General features: G+C 44.7%; 1 protein-coding gene across 1 annotated transcript in view; it reads right to left on the bottom strand.

Annotated features, from left to right (window-relative positions):
• Positions 1-19015, bottom strand: part of scn5lab (sodium channel, voltage gated, type V-like, alpha b) — a 210496-nt gene that overhangs the window by 1418 nt on the left and 190063 nt on the right. The window contains exons 28-32 of the mRNA XM_047349534.1: positions 14991-15044; positions 10312-10453; positions 9984-10084; positions 9009-9279; positions 1-5939 (exon numbers count right to left, since the gene is read on the bottom strand). The exon at positions 1-5939 is cut by the window's left edge and continues 1418 nt beyond it. Of these exons, the coding sequence (XP_047205490.1) occupies positions 4642-5939; positions 9009-9279; positions 9984-10084; positions 10312-10453; positions 14991-15044 (1866 nt within the window). The 3' untranslated portion in view covers positions 1-4641. The remainder of the gene's footprint in view (positions 5940-9008; positions 9280-9983; positions 10085-10311; positions 10454-14990; positions 15045-19015) is intronic.

The raw sequence follows: 19015 nt of genomic DNA, 5'->3' as shown, positions 1-19015 counted from the left end.
TCTGTGTCTCCTTCCAATAGAAAGTACCCCTGACTCCTCCACTTTAACAAGATTTTAACTGTGTGTGCTGTCTATGCTCTTCTCTCTAACAGAAAGTATCCCTGGCCTAGTTTTGTTTCTTTCCTGGACAAACCCCCTGACAGATCTATCACCATTATTTACTCTGTGTTGTCCTTATTTTTTCGTTGCCATAGAAAGTATCCCTGGCCCACTGCTATTGTTTTGCAGTATTGTTAACCTTGTTTCCCTATAGAAAGTACCCCTTGGCTCAGAGCGTCTGTGTTTTTTGTCGGTGTCTTCTTTGTATGGTCTCCACCCTAAAGCCAGATCAGATGATTTCTTTTCATGCACATGTAAAACCTTCCCATCCATCATCGTCTACAGTCAGGTTTTTGGACTCTCGGGGGAAGCCAGAGGACCCACTCATGCACTCCATGCAGAAAGATTCGAACCTAGAACCTTCTTGCTGCAGGTCCACAGTGCTGACCACAGCACCACTGTGCAGCAGGTGTGGAGACACTGAACTGATTCTCAGCTTTCATGCTTTCTGTGCATGTGGACATTTTTAAACCCAAACTCTAGAAGTTATGATTATGTTGTTCTGCATGTTGTGATAAAATGTTGATTTCAGTGAATCTGAACCTTTCTGATGGTTTTAAAGTGTCACCACCCAATCATCCAATCAACCGTTTCCCCAACCTCTGAGGAAGAGGGGGCGGGGGACTGTGAAGCTGTTAATTATCAAAACCATGACAGTAAACTCATCATCCAACATGTTACAGCAGCCATTCAGTAAATCAGCCAGTCAGTTCATCAATCAGTCAATGAATCGTTGGGTCGGGGATGAGAAAACATGGCTTGGAGTGTTGGCTTCATGAATCGCAGGCACACTCTGGGTCTATTGCTACTGAAAACAGCCCTTCAGCACAACTGCAACCTGAAAAACGCCTGGCAGCAGAGTTCAGCAGTGTTGTTATTACCTAATTTACATGGTCATCTATCCTCCTAGTAGAAATAGAGTCCAGATGGGGCCAGGAGAACCTTTTTGTCATATTTAAAATGTGTTTATTAAAGCGTTGTTTAGTAAAGATCCCTCAGGTGAGAACAAACAGACAGAACAAACGCTGTACACTTCAGCTCCATGAAAACATTTCCAGTTCCTGCGATGGCTGCGTGGGACTGGCTGTGAATCCACAGAAACAACGTATCAGTGCTGCATCGCCACACAAGGTCCTCAGAAATGCCCCGATGCTCAAAGTGTCAATGTTGCTCCTGTCAATCCAGAGGTTCATCCAGTCAGAAGAAAGGCTCCCAAGTTAAACGTTACCTTCAAACTCTCCAACACGCTTTCAGCAATCAGTTATTGCTCTACGCAGTTTGTCTTTTGATTTGAGTTTCTTTGTGCAAATAGATAAAGAGCAGCCTCGCTCAGCATTCATTTCTCCTTCAACCCAAAAACAGTCAATCGGAGAATAAATAAGAAATAAATAAATAAATTAAGGTTGATTAAAGTCTAAAAAGGGTTTTTCCTGTTGGAAAAATTCACTTTTAATCATTCGATCCATTGTTTTCTTCACAAAGCGTTTAAATGTTTCCAAACTGCTGAAATAAAACGCTTCATATCACTGAGCAGAAAAAGATTTTAGTGTCCAAGAAAAACCTGCAGCAGCTTCTGCCCATTTCCTGGTTCTGCTTAAATTCTGGACCTGTGAGAACCAACGAAGCAGCTTTTTTATGTCTCAGCACATAGATCTGCTTGAACAACCAGTTTTTGTTCAGTTGTGTCTGCTCTCTCATTTCAGCTGTTTTTAATCTTTCTGCAGAAAATGTTCTGAAAGCCTAAAGAGGAGCCACACCATCTGGACCGCTACCAGCACCCTACAGGAAGGAAGTCCGTCTCCTTAAAGCAGATGTGTTTCCCTGAGCCAGAGTTTGGTTGAATGTTTCAGGTTTTTGTTCTGAGCTTAGCACAAACGGTTGGTCTTTGGTCGATTATTGGACGATGCTCCTTGCTAACAAATCTCATGTCATTGGAAGTCTTGTTTTTTCCTTTAAATGGAACCGGGTCCTCTTGTCCAGTACCAGACACCTTATTCAGCCATTAGCTCTTGTGTGGTGTTGTTCACTGAATTGGACAATATGAAGTTTGAAACAACGAGAACTATTAATTAGCTGGTCACCAGCTTGGTCACACACTGCTGTGGGATGGTATCCTATTCCTTCTTTTTTGGAGGTGTGGTTCTGTTGGTCCTTCTGGCACAGGCAGCAAACCCAGACTTACCCAGTGAAGGATGAGTTCTGGACTGCACGCCACTCCGTCCTCTCCTCTCGCAGGTTCTGGAGGTAGCTTCTGAGACACTCTGCTCTGTGGGGATGAGGGTTGGGTTCGGTCCCTAAGATTGCAGATATCACCAGTGGCTGCAGAATCTCATCTCAGTTTCTCTCTGGAAATAATGAAGGTGGTGAGGTGCTGCATCTCTATATTGATTGAGGTGCACCACCCCACACCATCACACCACCTCCACCATAAGCTGTTTGGTATTAGCGGAAATGATTTGGTAAGTTTTTCATGCACCTAACCCTCATCCTAAACTCTGTTGCTCAACCCATGAATGTGGCTCCACTTTAAGGCAAACAACAAGACTTCCAAAAGCATCGTTACAACAAAGAAATAATCAACCAGTTCTCTAGTTTTACTGCTAGGTATATATGTCAGTGATCAGAGGCCCCAATGACCAACCTGAAGCACATGCTGATCCTTGTTTAGATTTTGCTTCAACTTCAGAACCTTCATAGAACAGGTTTGGGTCGTAGATTGGGTCAGGGAACCACAGAGAGACACATCTTTTGTTCTTTTCTGAAAACCAATCAAGATCGTTTTGCTCCTCTGGAAGCTGCGTTTTCGGCTGTTTGCTACTTCTTTGACAGGAGAAATGGAAAACTTTAGTTACTTCAACTTTAACCTTTCAACTAGTGGTCAGAGGGTGAACAGCTTAAATGAGAACGCTCTTGTTACAGATATTTGTGCCGAGACAAAATGCTTTTGTTCCAGACTTGGGGAGAAAAGAAAAAATCCCTCAGAGTCATTTATATATGAAAGCAGTGGCGTCTTACTTAATGTTTAGCATTGAAGGGGTTACATCTGCATAAGAATTTATACAGAAGAAATAAAAATGTCTTGAAAAAGAAATCAACAAACTAATAAAAACAGTAACCCAGAATTTATCCCCCTGAGACCTTCAGACGGTCTCCATCTGTGCTCATTTCCAGTTAGCCGAGGTTTTTCCAGGACACTGCTGACAGCTCTAAGGATGAGGATCAACATCCAGCTTTTCTTCAAACTTAATGCAGTAAAATCCTGAGCTGATTGTCTCATCCGGGTCAGAACCGGCTGACACCTCGATGTACTGAATCAGGCTTGGCTCCGATAAATTGGATAAAGTTGTTGGGTGCATCGAGCTGAAGTCAAACCGAACAGATAGTTAATCAGTCAGAAAGATATCAGTGTTAGCTTCAATCATTTATACCTTAACATTTAAACTGTTAATTACCTGACGGCAGTTTTTGGCTAAAGTTAAATCTGCATGAATATTTGAAAAGATTTTGTCCAAACTGATGCATGAATCATTGGTTACCACGGCTACAGAGCAGCCACTGCCCCTTTTCTCCACTTGCGGAGCAGTAAAGCAAAGATCTACCATTCATGTCCACTTTTTAACAAATCAGCCACCGGTCGACGGACTGATGGACGTTCACCACCGAGGCGAATCAGGAGTTTGGGACCCAATAGAAAATGTTTTGTGCATTTGTATTAGTTTTTGGTGTCAGAGCAGGAAAGAAACCAAGTCAACCCTTTATCAAAGGCGCAGTAAAGTGACAGCAACATGTAAACTCAAAAGTGCAAAAAACGCCCAAAAAGAAAATAAAACGATGAAGTTGTTTTTTTAGGTTTTTGAGGTGTCAGTATTTTTCATCTGCACTCAATTACAAGACGGTACTTCAGGGACTTCATCACAGCGAGCGCCGCTCCAAAGGCTTATTTTTAACTTACTCTAAAAAATATAAAAAATAGTAATAATTGTACCGATATTAAAAGACTTGTAACATCAACAACGTTATACTTTTACTACGAAAAGGTCTGTTTGTAAATAGCGTTGCTTTTCTTTCTCAAGTCTCAGCCAGGAAACCGTTAAGGTGTCTAGAAACGAAGACAGGAAACCCGTCGCTCTACAGCCAAGCGTACATAACTCCCCGGGCAAATAAATGATGGGTGATATAATCACTCTGACTGGATCAGAGTCCAGAACACCCGTCTCTGCCCGACACAACAGAACCACACTCCTTATGCTCCTGTTTTTTTGCTCCAATAAAAGGCAGATTGACTTCACGGATGAGGCGTCTCTCTCTGTTTTACAGTTTTTTGTTTTCCTCCTAAGAATCGCCAAAAATGTTCTTTCTTGGAGTTCAAGAATCTCCACCAGGAACGTGGAACAAGATTAAAGGTAGTAAATATTTCTTTCTCCTTTATTTGTCATTCCCCTCCTCCATTACTCCTAGTTCATAGCTTTTTCCTGTTGCTGAGTCAACGTTCCAGAGCTATGGTACATTCAGTAAACAACAGAACTTGTTTATGGGTTCCTGCTAAGGTTCTGTTTCCATCTTTGTGTCGGGTTCAGCCAGCGATTGTTCTGTCACTTTGCTGCCTGCAGTTTCCTCAACTGTTTCTGTCTTGGCAGCGAGCGGATGAAAGTTTTCCGATGTTGCTCGGGTCACACTGTCGTAGGACGGCGGTGATGAGGTGGAGGAAATGGTCTCGGAGTGCTCCATCCCTAACAAACTGGAGCCATAGTTTTCCTTCATCATGGTGGCTATCAGTCCTTCTTTCTCAGGTGCATCCTCCCCAAAAACCACCTCCCCTCCTTCCTCGCCTTCGCTGGGATCATGTCTGGGTGTGGTGATCTGACGGTACATGTAGGAGGCGGCCTTCATCTGTCGCCTCACCAGGTGCCGGCGATAGCACCTCTGGATGATGGAGGCGGACACTTCTTCCTGCTTGCGTCTCAGAGTTGTTGTGATTGGCTCGTAGGAAATCTTGGATGGGTTTGAAATCATGAACTTCTCTTCCATCTGCTGCTTAAGGGCATCCATCTCCCCCGACTCACCAAGGACGCGCTTGGTGAAAGCGAAGAGGATGTCCAGGCAGTGGATCTTGTCACCGCTGACCATGGGCAGGTCCATTGAGATAAGTTTGATCTTGTTGGGCTTGGCGATGCGGAGAGGCTCTAAAAGAGAGTCTGCAAAGTCCGACAGTTTAGAGTACTCCATGAACTGCGTGGCTTCTGGGTCGAACTTTTCCCAAACCTCGTAGAACATCTCAAAATCATCCTCACTCAGAGGTTCTGTGCTTTCCTCCGTAGCCACACTGAAGTTCTCCAGAATGATAGCGATGTACATGTTAACAACGATGAGAAAGGAGATGATGATGTAGGTGACAAAGAAGGTGATGCCCACCGATGGGTTCCCACAATTTCCCTTGACTGTGGTGCCAACATGGGGGAGGTGAGGGTCGCACTCCTCAGGGGAGTTATTGAGGATGGGGTTGAGCAGGCTGTCCCATCCTGCAGAGGTGGTGATCTGAAACAAACAGAGCATGCTGTTCCCAAACGTCTCAAAGTTAAACATATCGTCAATCCCCCCCTGCCGCTTCACGTAGGCAAAGTTAGCCATGCCGAAGATGGCGTAGATGAACATGACGAGGAAGAGGAGAAGCCCGATGTTGAAGAGGGCAGGAAGCGACATCATGAGGGCGAACAGTAACGTCCGAATGCCCTTCGCTCCTCTGATGAGGCGCAGAACCCGTCCGATGCGGGCCAGTCGGATTACTCGGAACAGGGTGGGCGACACAAAATACTTTTCAATGATATCAGCCAGCACGATGCCTGGAAGACATGAGAGAACAATATGAAAGTCACGTTAAGCTGCGTTGCCACATGAAATTCACTCACTGACAAAAACCAAGAAAGAATAGTCCGGTTCTGAGGTAATCTGGTCCAAATGGAGACCAATGATGCCATTTACAAGGAGCTGGAGGGTAATGAGTGGCAATGGTGTTATCAGGCTATTTCCCAAAGCATCCAACAGCCATTAAGGCAGTGACTGAATACAGTGATGTAACTTATAGGTACACCAGACAGAATTAGCAGCAGCAGGTGAAGTTCAGCCAGAGTCACAGTAGGGGTTTGCATGAGGCTGAGAGACTTTACCCTGCATTTTCTGGACAGAGGTCCCAGAGGCCTGAAACCAAAGACACCAGGAGGACGCATGTTGTGGCCTCCTGAACTGTGCTGTTACCTGGACACATACCTGAGAAAAGCCTAATAATAGAACCTGGCTTCATGCAAGCCCACAGTACCCAGTATCCTCCTCCAAATTGCAAAGCACTAAAACCACTTTTTTGTGGTTTTGTACCATCCATCAGACCCTTTTAGATCAGTTCTTGGGCTTCTTATCTGATTTAGTGTTAAATACTGATAAAGTTATTTAGTGGTGGATTTTAACATTCATGTTGACACTGAAAGTGATAGCCTTAATATAGCCTTTAATGCTATCTTAGACTCAGCTGGCTTTGCTCAAAACATCCTTAGATCATCGTCGTCTTCCGCTTTATCTGGGACCGGGTCACGGCGGCAGACTCAGCAGAGACGCCCAGACGTCCCTCCAGCTCCTCCGAGGGGAGCCCAAGGCGTTCCCAGGCCAGCCGAGAGACATAGTCCCTCCAGCGTGTCCTGGGTCGTCCCCTGGACCTCCTCCCGGCGGGACGTTTCTGGAACACCTCCAGAGGAAGGCATCCAGGAGGCATCCGGTATAGATGCCCGAGCCACCTCAACTGGCTCCTCTCGATGTGGAGGAGCAGCGGCTCTACTCAGAGCCCCTCCTGGATGGCCGAGCTCCTCACCCTATCATGACCCAAAGTTCATGGCCATAGGTGAGGGTAGGAACGTAGACCGACCGATAAATCTCTTCACCACAACAGACCGGCACAGCGCCCCCATTACTGCGGCAGCCAGCCGGGGGCCTGCGGGGGCCAGCAAGACCACGTCATCTGCAAAAGGAAGAGACAAAATCCACTGGTCCTCAAACACCAGACCCCCTCCGGCCCTTGGCTGCGCCTAGAAATCCTGTCCATAAAAGTTATGAACAGGACCGGTGATAAAGGGCAGCCCTGCTGGAGTCCAACATGGACCGGGAACATCCTTAGATAGAAAAACATTTTAACCAAATTGAATAATAACCTGAATTCATAACCTGATAATAACCTGACATTGTTTGGTATCTAGGATCAACTGGAAAGTATGGACCTGACTTGAAATCTGTTTATCTGATTCCATTGAATTGAAATTGTAAAGAGCCTTGAGACAACATGTGTTGTGATTTGGGGCTATATAAATAAACTGAATTTAATTTAATTTAAACAGCATTTATCAGTTGTTTACCCTCCAATAATCTGTGGGCTTTTAGACTCCTTTTTATCCGCTGATAAATCTGCGAGCTACATCATCTAAAAGCTCTCAGTTTGGACCTCTCAGTCGTGACCCGTCAGGCCGTTTTTATTAGAGCGTGAGTTAGTGGTTCTGGAGGATTGAGTCGCCTCTCCCCTGTTACAAGCAAGTCAAATGTAGTAATTCATCCATCTTCTCCTTGTTATCCAGGAGTGATAAACGTGCAGAGGTGCTGCGCGCGCACACACACACACACACACACACACACACACACACACACACACACACACACACACACACACACACACACACACACACACACACACGAAGAGCAGCTAATGTAACAACTCAATCATGTTGGATTCATCTCCAGGGTCCACCCTCTGGCAGCTCGTTTGCTGCTGTTACCTTCACCTCCCCCAGGCTGCCTCGTCTGAGCGCCCTCACAACACACACACACACACACACACACGCTTAATTACCGGCTCTCCGGATCATGTCAGGCTAACGGGGGGACGGGAGGAGGCAGTTTACACAAAATATAAACTGCTGAGTTTTTTCTGCGCTGCTTCAGCTGACTGGTGTTACTGTAAGAAGCTGAATGAGACCTTGCTGCAGGTAAAGATGGAGGCCACCTTCATGGTTAGTTTGATGAAGCCACATTAGGAAGAAGGGACAAGGTACCTCCACAACAGTATGAGAGACAGATGAAGCCAGACAGAAAATAAAAGCTGGACGTTCTTCTTGCTAAAGGTGGTGCACTATCAGGAGTATATATCAATGATTTACTGACATGTTTTATTTCTTATAACAACTCATCCCAGGTTCGAATTGGGAGATAAGAGTTTGAACAAAAACAAGCTGCCGTTAACTAGCATTAGGCCATCCACAAAATAATCCTAATCCAAGCAGGGAGTGGAAAACGCCTGGTCCTCTCCGATAATTTGGACATCCTGAGAATCGGGGCTGACTGAAGACATATGTTAGGACAATCCCAAATATGGAAAAGAGTGTCTGCTATTTGAACCCCTTATAAAAAACCGTGCTCATAGTTGGTATTTCTATAACAATTGGGTTAGTAAGGCCAGGTCTGAGGCATGGATCTGTGATTCTGATATGGGCTTGATTGAAATAAAATGATCATCTATTAAATTAAGTTCTGTCAACGTGTTTTCTGGACACATCTTCACAGCAGCAGCTCAATGACCACAGAGGTGCTACTAGCTGTGAGGACACGGAGTGCAGTTAGTTTGTCCATCTCTGAAACACCTTTAGGTTTTCTTCAACAAATAACTAAAATGTCAGGTGATGTTCGCCAACTGAGGTTGGACCAGTTTTTATGACCTTGAGTCCAGCCTTAAAGTTAAGAGAACAAATGTATTTACCTCTGACTGTTTGAAATATTCTTCTTTTTTGATTCATTTTATGCGTGACTACAGGACTACCTTTCCTTCATGAAGAGGGCAGAAGAGAAAATGTTAAAGAAACTGTAGAAGTGTCAGAACTCACCAACGATGGAGAGGATGACAACCACAAAGTCGAAGATGTTCCAGCCGATTGTGAAGAAGTAGCAGCGCAGCGCCATGATCTTGATGCTGCACTCGGTGGTGAAGATGACGATGAAGGCCAGGTTGACGTAGTACAGGATCTTCTCCATCTGAGGCGACTGCTCATCCGTCTCCACCATCATGGTGATCATATTAAGGAGGATCAGCACCATGATGATGATGTCGAAGGCCTGCTTCCCAACCAGGTCGAAGAAGAAGCCTTGCAGATTGTTCTGGAGAGGAATCAGGGAGATTCTAACTTACTGATGAGGATCAGATCCATTTAGCATTTATTTGGTGTTCCGGTTAGATTTGGTTTCAGGCCAGTTTCTAAAATCACTTTCTTCTGTCTGATCTTCTGTTTTATTATTGATTAAAACTAGAGAAGACTTTATTAATAAGATCAGTAAAAGAGTGTTTGGATTTTACTGGTGAAACCCAGAACTATAGTGCTGTGTAGAACTCTTCACACCCCTTCAGCCTTTTCCCATGTTGGTACGGTCCAACCCACTAACCTCTCGTTGGGATTTGTTCCTGACTGAACTGGAAAGAAAATAAAGGAGATTTCATCCAAGTAAAACTCTGATTTATTCATCAGAGTCAATTACAGATTACAGATTAATTAAAGGAACGGTTGAAACACGACACAGTGTGGAAAAGGTCAAAGGTTATGAAGAGTTTTCTAAAGCACGACAGACAGACAGACAGACAGACAGACAGACAGACAGACAGACAGACAGACAGACAGACAGACAGACAGACAGACAGACAGACAGACAGACAGACAGACAGACAGACAGACAGACAGATAGATAGATAGATAGATAGATAGATAGATAGATAGATAGATAGATAGATAGATAGATAGATAGATAGATAGATAGATAGATAGATAGATAGATAGATAGATAGATAGATTGTTCCTGTCCATTGGTACCAGAGGCCTTGGGATAGGTTTCTGAGGCTTCTTGGAGCCCAGTTTCTTCATGGCGTTGTAGTACTTCTTTTGCTCCTCCGTCATGAAGATGTCCTGTCCTCCTAATTAAAATAAAGAAAAATAATTCAGTTATTTTTACTGTCACAGATCCAAACTCTGACAAAAAGATCTGAAGTCATCCACAGGAGGTCTGATTGATTTTATGACCCGTTTAAAATGTGATTTTATAAGCCAACAGATGTGATTATCTTTGAAATGAATCAGACTTAATTAAATTGCCTCAGTTTTTAAATAAATAATGAACAGAGTTGTGTGCTGGCTCTGATGCTCATCTTTCGTTTCTGCTGGTTGAAGTTGTCGATGATGACACCAATGAAGAGGTTGAGGGTGAAGAAGGAGCCAAAGATGATGAAGATGACGAAGTACAGGTACATGTACAGATTGATCTCCTTGATGGGCTGCTCCTCAACCTGAGACACAAAAACAAGGAGGTTTAAAAATAGGTTTTCCCACATTGTTAATCTTTATCTGACGAAACCCAAATTTTATTTTTCTTTACTGTGTCCTATATGGCAGAGTAGCTCAGGATTGGTGCCTGAGTGCCAAGAAAAAGCCCAACAAATTTTCTTTCCCAAGTGGAGCATTACAGATAATGCTTTAAAGCTCTGCTTGATATTTATAACAAAAACTTTATTAGAAACTGTTTTGGGATTATTTCAATTGTCATGGACAAAAACAAAAAGGAAATAATAAGAAACACGAAAGAGAGAAAGGAGGGCTAAAAGGAAGGTTTGTCCATAAAAATATGCAATAGTGAGTGTGAGGAGCCAAAGACCTGCCCCCTTGACCTGGGACAGATATGGAGGAGATCTGCGCCACAGACTTCCAAAGGCCCCCCAGAGTACAGGAACCCTAGGAGAACCATCGCCTGGACTATCCCCCTCCCAAGAGAAGAGCAGGGCAGAGTCCCAGGGGAACCAGCCACAGTGCAGAAGCCCCAAGGAGCTGCAGCGACGAGCCCACAGGCCCCGCCGGCAGCCGTCTACACCAGAGCAGATCCAGCCATAGACCCAGAGACCCCGGGACATATCACTCCCCAAGCAGAGGCCCGACTGAGCCCAGGGTTTCCAGGCCCCGGCAAGAAGGAACTGGGAGTGAGCCAGCACACACCAAAGCACCCAGACTTAGAAACCGAGAACCACAAGTACACCAGTGGGCAGAGATATCTACCGCCGACAGGTAGTGTGGCAGGGAGGAAATAGGCCCCACATTTGATGGGTGGGCTACACTGATCCAAGAGAGGGAGCAGTCCAAGACCTAACCTGACACAAAAAACAGGCACACACAGTCACAATCACACATTCCCACAATCATGCGTACACATAAAAACACTCACACTCACGCACCCAACATAAAGACAAACAACAATGGACGTCGGACACTCACTCACACTCCCCATGCATACTCTTTACACCCAGGTCCAGGTGCCGATACACCATAGGGGCAACCAGACCCAGGAGGCGGTCCCCTTCCCTCGGGGGTTGGAGACAGGCAGACCGCCCCAGCACCAGCCCAGACTGGTGTCGGCACCGCCCAAACCCGAGCAACCCTGGACTGAACCTTGACCCCCCTGTCCAGACGACCACCATCCTCATCCGGAGAGGGGGCCATGTACAAAAGAGGGGTGTAAATGGTCCAAACTAGCCCGCCAAACAGAGCCACCACAGGATAAAACAGTCCCAAGTCCTCAATGAATTCTGATCTCAACCCCATGAGCCCCCCAACCCCCATGAACCCCCACATGAATTTCCCTTATAGGACCACCCCCAACCAGGACACAGATATTGAACACATGTCCCCGAACCCAAATGCCATGAATCCCTCCCCACAGGGGCACCCCCCTACAGATGAGCTCCATCCCCGAAAAGCCAAAAACCACAACCACACAGCGCAAGCTCCACACAAAGCCCCACTCCACGCGCCCCACGGCATCCCGTCCCCCACCACACAGCGTGCCGCAACGGCAAGGCAAGGTCCCTGCGCAACACCACCCAGCCTCTGCCCACAGGTGCAATAGGGTAGACACCACCGAGCACCGCATCCACAATGGAACCCCCGACCCCACACCAAGACGAGGCTAACTCACCAGACAAGAGGTCCCCGGCCAGTGGCAAGCAGCTGGGGCCGGCATCCCCCACCATGTCCCTCGCAACCACACAAACACACCACATCACTGCCACGGCAACGATAGCCCAGGGAGAAACATTATCCAGCTCAGCTCTACCGTCGCCGCTCAGTTGATTCAAATGCCGGTGACCCCAAATCCAAGACAAGGACACAACCCCCCAACCCACACTATGCAGCGCCTCCACGCCATCCTCTAGCCCGCCTCCCCAATTCCCCCTGGACACGACAGCCAACAGAGCAGCACACCGCCAAGCCCACCCAACCATCCGGCCAGCGGCAGCAGCCCCAGCTGTTAGTCCATGAGAGGGAAACATGCACCAGCCGGGTAACGGGGCCAGGCAGGCCAACCGCTCCAGGCAGGCACAAGACATGCTCCACCGCCCCACCCACCCGACCACCAACCGCAGGCCACCATAGCACGCCAAGGACTGGGCACCCCACGAAACCCACACTCAACCTCCCGGATGTGCCCCAGCATGCCAGCCACCCGGGTGGCAAACAGCAAACGGGGTTGTGAAAAGACCCCAAGCCTACCTCCTCCTGCTCAAATGCGGAGTTGATGCTGGTTGTTGTAGTGTAAATTTTAAAAAGAAAAACAGGTGGGGAAGAGGGTCTGTCATGCCCCCTACCCACCCAGAACCCTCAATGTCTACATGCAGCTTAACCCTTAGAGGTGAGCACAGGCACCAGAGGTTAGGTTATTAAAATACACTCCATCTTGATGCCATTGAACGCACCCACTCCCAAGGACTTACATGTGAATGTCATGAAAATGTTATGAGTGAGAGTGTCTAAGTTGTACAAAAAATTGGGGCACAGGCTGCCATGGGACCACAGAGATGGAAAATCCTTGCGGCCCTACATGAGTGGTAGTGTGATGCAGTGGATGGATGGATGGATGGGGGTGTCTGGGGATGGAAGCACTGGGGGGCAAAGTGCTCTCTCAGGGAGCCAGCTCCCTGGCTGACCCCAATAGGCACCCTGTTCGGCAAGTTCCAACAGAGGAGGGAGGCATAGTCACATCCACCAGGCCAAAGGCTAAGGACAGGCACCGGGCCCTTAGAACTGACCCCCAAATGCAAGCTCCAGGACAGCATAGGCACATACACCCCATAGACAAACGAACCGAAACCACTAGGGCCAGACAGTCAAGCAGACCCCGCGATGCACCACCCCACCGACCACCTTGACAAGGGAAAGACGCCGGCTCAGCAAGCCAAAGGGTGCCACAGAAAGGCCACAGCATGCGCAGCAAAGAGGCTGCACTCCTTCCGAGACGCAGAACTAATAACATCCAACCAGCCAAGCAAAATCGATAGAGCCAAGCTGCATTTCCTCCCGAGCCAACGGCACAGCAACACCACACATCCTTCCATATGTCGGTAGGGGCAGAGTGAAGACCACCAACCCCAACCACACACCACCCACCAGGAACCACCCAGCAGACAAGCAAACAGTGAAGTGTAGACCTTGTAATTTTTAGATATTTCCACCCTGCTGTCCAAGAGATGCTGCTAATGAGGCTTTTAAAGCATACATGTCGTTTATAGGTGAGCTAAGAAATGGTAGATCTGAAATCTTAATATTATTGCATAATGTCTGTTCTACGTCTAGCCAGGGTTCATCTAAAGGACTGTGTTTAAACCATTTTGAGATGTATTGTAGCCTGTTTGCCAAGAAGTAATGTTGAAAGTTAAGCAAATCTAATCCTCCTTTATCTTTGGTCTTCTGTAGTGTTTTTAAGCTAATACGCTGGGGTTTATCTTTCCAAAGAAATTTAGTGATGGAGTCCAGAAATCTAAACCAGTCAGATGACGGTTTATTCGGAATCATTGAGAATAAGTAATTGATTTTTGGCAAAACCATCATTTTTACTGAAGCAACCCTGCCCATGAGTGATATGGGTAGAGATTTCCATCTAGCAAGATCATCTTCTGCTTTTTTTAAAAGTGGGATGTGGTTTAGTTTTGTTAAATCTGCCAATCAAGGAGAAACATTAATACCCAATTATGTAATATTCCCTGACTGTAGTTCTGTATTAAGGGAATTTTGGAAAGAACAATTAACTGGAAGAACTGTTGATTTTAACCAATTTATAGAATAATCCGAAATTCTTGAGAAAGAATTTATCAACCCAATTACCTGAGAGACAGAGGTTTGCGAATGCTGGAGAAAAAGTAATACATCATCTGCATAAAGACTGATTTTATGTTCAATATTCATGCATTTTATGCCTTTAATATCATTAGTTTGCCTGATTGCTGCTGCTAGTGGTTCAATAAAAATTGCAAATAATGAGGTGGAAAGTGGGCATCCCTGCCTGATGCCCCTCTGAAGATAGAAGCTGGAAGATGTTCAGTCATTGTTCCTGATACATGCCGCTGGGGAACTGTATAATATTTTTAACCAGTTTATGAAAGAGTTTCCAAAACCAAATTTAGTCAAGGTTGCAAACAAGAATTCCCAGTTAACTCTATCAAATGATTTTGCTGCATCTAGAGATAATATATTAGTCTGAATATTTTTACTGTAGGAATAATAATTATTAAATTAAGTAATCTGTGTTAATGTGTGGATGAATGCTTCCCTTTTATAAAACCAGTTTGGTCAGGATGTATCATGAGAGGAGTTACCTTTTCTAGTCTTTTTGCGAGGGCTTTACAGATTATTGTGAGATCAACGTTAATAAGGGATAAGGGACAGTAGCTGGTAGGAAATAAACCCATACTTTCAGCACTTTCTATTATTACTGCTATACAGTTTGAACATGGAGGAATAATAGCAGCTGATTTAGAATATGCTAACTTATTGCTAACTTACAGCTCTGGAGTCCACAGCAGCGTACATGATGTCCATCCAGCCTTTAAATGTTGCCTGGAAGCAGGAACAGATTATTGAAATAAATCTGAGTTATTTCTCTACAAAAAAACAACTTTACACAGAAAACAGCAAGATCCCAAAGTCCCGTGGCAGCAAAACAAACCCATATCATCAGCCCTCCACCACCGTGCCTGACAATGGTGGTATCTGTACACTTCTGTTTTGTTTTGATATAAAAGTCCTTGCAGGTAAGGAGCTGAAGTAGGGGTATTAACTTGAATTATTAATTAATAAGTGTTTCTGGAAAATCCAGTAAATCATTCTGTAGAAGACCAACCCCTGATGAACATGAGGGGAAAACAGGGAAGTAATCATCTGGCTTTTTACTGAAATCCTCTGAGCTGCTGTTTCTGAGCAGGTCAAGTGAGTCTCTCTGCATCGCCACGGCAACGGTTTGCTCATTTCCTGCACTTAAATGTTAAACTGAAGGTTGATTTAGCAGTAATTGTACAGAATGAAAGAACACTCCTTGCTGCTGATTTTCTCAATGAAACAATATTAAACCCATTTAAGGGCATCCTTTTGAGTCGGATGGGTCGTATTATACAGTAGGATGGGGGGGTTGTACAGTTGGATGGGGTGTATGTCATAAAATGGGTGGTGTACACTAGGATGGAGGTATAAAATAGGATGGGGAGCAGATGTAGAATAAAGAAATAAAGAAGGAAGAGATGCCTGTGTGAAAGAACAGATGTCTTTAATGTGAGAGAGCAACTGTCGGCCGTCACTCAGAGCTAAAATCAGCAAGTCGCCGCAGGTTACCACCTGTGATTATTATGGGAGAAGGGCAGGGGGCGGTGGGGGTTTACACTGTAAAAGATCACATCCTGAGATGAACACATGATATAACTCAGTAACATCTACATCATAAAGATCCTCAAACAGTCTCATTTCTTGGCTAAATCACAGTAAACTTAGAAAAGTTTCCTGTCGACCATCCTGTAGCCATGATGATGCTGTTTTCTCAGTATTTACTAATAAACCTTTTCCTTCTAACTGCAGCGCCCCTCAGACTCTTGCAGAGAATCTTATCTGCACTTTTTAAACAAAGGTCAATTGAATTAAACAGCTGAAGCCTGGACCACATCAGGATGCAGATATCCACCAGAAGATCATGCCACACTAACATCATGCTACCACTAAGCAGTGCTTATGCTTTAGACATCCAACAACAAGCCCAGTGTCAGGGGATTTCCTGTCTGCTAACTCCAGTCCTCCAGAGACACTGCCAGGCATCCCTGCTCCAACACAGCTGAACCAAAAGGCTGAATGGCCTCATTAGCACGTCAGCCTAGTAATGAAACTTCACGTGATGAAGGTGAGCTGGAGTAGGGATCACCAAAAAGTTGCAGGACAGTGTCTCTGTCCTTTCTGGAGGACGAGAGTTGGAGACACCACTGTTGGCATGACTGAATCAGGTTGGAAATGTTTTCATGAATCGTCTTGTTTTCATGCTCAGCTGTGATGTCTCTAAGTTTCTGAAGCATTAATTAGATGAATGATCTGCTCCTCCTTCTGATCTGCTCCTTCTGCAGTAAAAACTTAACGATGAAGACAATTTAAAACGTTCTGCTAAAATCTCGACACAATCACTTTCTGAACAAACTGCATCATTTTTTGCAGCATAGAGAACTTTCCAAGTGCTAATGGAAAGGTTGCCCCCGCCGACTGTTGCCGCGCCGACCGGCAGAATGCTGAGATCTGCTGAGGGACCCGTTGCCAAGGCGACAGGATTCTGACAAACTCTTAAGGTCTCCTTTGTTGCAGGTCGAGTAGCTGATCCACACTTTGCTCTGCTTTGTTTACCTCCTCCAGATCTTCATCCTTCTGTCTCTCGCGCTTCACTTTCTCTTCCTTATTCTTCTTATTTTCTTCTTCCTCCTTTTTTAGTCTGTATTCCTTTTCTCTTTCCAATCCACATCTCCACCTCTCACCTTTTCTTTCTAGCTCTACCTGTATTACACCCCCCCACTCTCTAAAAATAAAACTCTCAGACGCTGATTGATTGGAGGCTCTCAGGACGCCCGAGGTGGGCGACAGAAAACCAGAAGACAGGAGGAGGAGAGATGGGAAGAAAAGGGAAGATAAAGGAATCCTGACTGGATTTTAGTCATCTTGGGTGGAATAACGAATCATGGAGGGAAAGAAATAAAGGACTAAACGGAAAATAAGAGACATGGAAAAAGATCAGGACATAAAATCAGTGATAAAAGGATGAAACTTGTAGAAAAATAACATAAGGTAATTAAAAAAGAGTAACAATGCCAAAATAAAACCGCTCAAAATATGTTTATTTTTATGTATTTTAAATTGTTGTTATTAATTATTATTAATGATAAAAAATAGAGTTTATTATTTTCATGTACACCTGATGATCTGATTTCACTGTTTCTTATCCTCACGTCAGGGATATTTGTTGTTAAAATAATCTGCAACAGTTTTTAGTTTCGAATTATAAAATAAAATAATTGATCCAGAGTGTCTGCAAAACGAAGCTCAGTTTGATGAAACTAAACAAGACGTGGAGCCGGAGGTTAGGAAACATCCTGACTAAAAAAATACCAGAAACAGACTAATTATTCACCAGGGCAGCAAATAACATTTTAAAACTGAAATTAAAGAAGATAAACTGCAGAGATACTCAGCAGCTGAACAGAAGAAACATTCACATTAACGTCATGAAACCGGAGCCCAGAATTTCAACATCATTTGAGAGCAAACCGGATTAAAGCAGCAAACTAAGAGGAAGAACCAGAGATGTCAGAATATAACAGAACAGAACTGACAGATCCGATCGGTTCTGTTGATCCTTATTAAGTCACCGTCATGCAGTTCTTCATATGTGCCTCCGTTACACGTTTAGGCCTAATTTTCTACATGTTATGGTGGATCACTTCTTGTGCTGCTAGTAAAACACTTAGAGAAGGTTGAGTTGAAAAGACAGTAGAAAGTGTCAGACGAGTGAGTGGAGGAGGTAAAAGTGAGTGCAGTGAAGAGCAGGTGTGGGAGGAACAAGAAGACAAAGACAGCGAAACAAAGAACAGACAAGATGATGAGAGAGCGGCAGGAAGGTCTGAGGAGGAAAGACTCAGGTGAAGTTTGTTCTGAGCACAAAATGTCTCACTTTGTTTCAGCCAGTTTCCTCCACAGCTCCACTTTACTGCACTTTACTGCTCCTCCTGTACACCTGAAGTCTGCAGGAGGAAGTAGGCGGCTCAGCTCTGAATATCATAAATCTAAGGACAACGATGAACTTTAGGTGCTGTGAAGACCTCAGGAGGTTTGAACACTTCCTGTTGAGCGTTTTTCTCCTGAATTCAGAGTTTGAATTCACAACATGAAGGAAAAGAAAAGGAGAAAAGCCTCAGACTTTATCAGACGCTGCGTGGGAGAAATTTGACCCCTGATTGAAGCTTAAAGGTGACCTTCTAGAAATGAAACATGAAGGACTGTGAAGCTCCTGGCTGCCCTCGGTTGGTTCTGGGAATTACCTTCTCAAGAGACGGTGAGTCTGCTAAAGTTTCAGAGGTGGAGGTGTTATCAGACCAGACTGCTCGTAGACTACTTCATCTACATGCAGCCCACCTGTCAGTTTTCTGGATCTAAAATGATTTTTTACACTTTAGGTTTAAACAAGAAAATCCTGAAAGGTTTAGCAGAAAATCTTTAAGTTAAAGTAGAATCTCCATTTTATTTTATTTGAATTTGAAATCATTTTAATCTGACTGTAGCCTTAGATATATCTTCCACATCATTATGCTGCCACCACCATGCCTCACCATACCTTCTTCAAACGTGTTGTCTAGGAGACGCTGTATTTCATTATAAGTTGGATGACAAATTTGCTATGAATGGATGCTATAAAATAAAATAGTGAAAATAAAGGAGATTCTTGCTACATGTATTTAAACTATGACTGATGTTTTAACATCTTTATGCTGTTTTTTTTTCTCATGGTGATATTA

The sequence above is a fragment of the Girardinichthys multiradiatus genome, chromosome 21 (genome assembly GCF_021462225.1).
Source record: "Girardinichthys multiradiatus isolate DD_20200921_A chromosome 21, DD_fGirMul_XY1, whole genome shotgun sequence".
NCBI classification, from domain to species: Eukaryota; Metazoa; Chordata; class Actinopteri; order Cyprinodontiformes; family Goodeidae; genus Girardinichthys; species Girardinichthys multiradiatus.
This window is presented reverse-complemented; position numbering and strand designations above follow the sequence as displayed.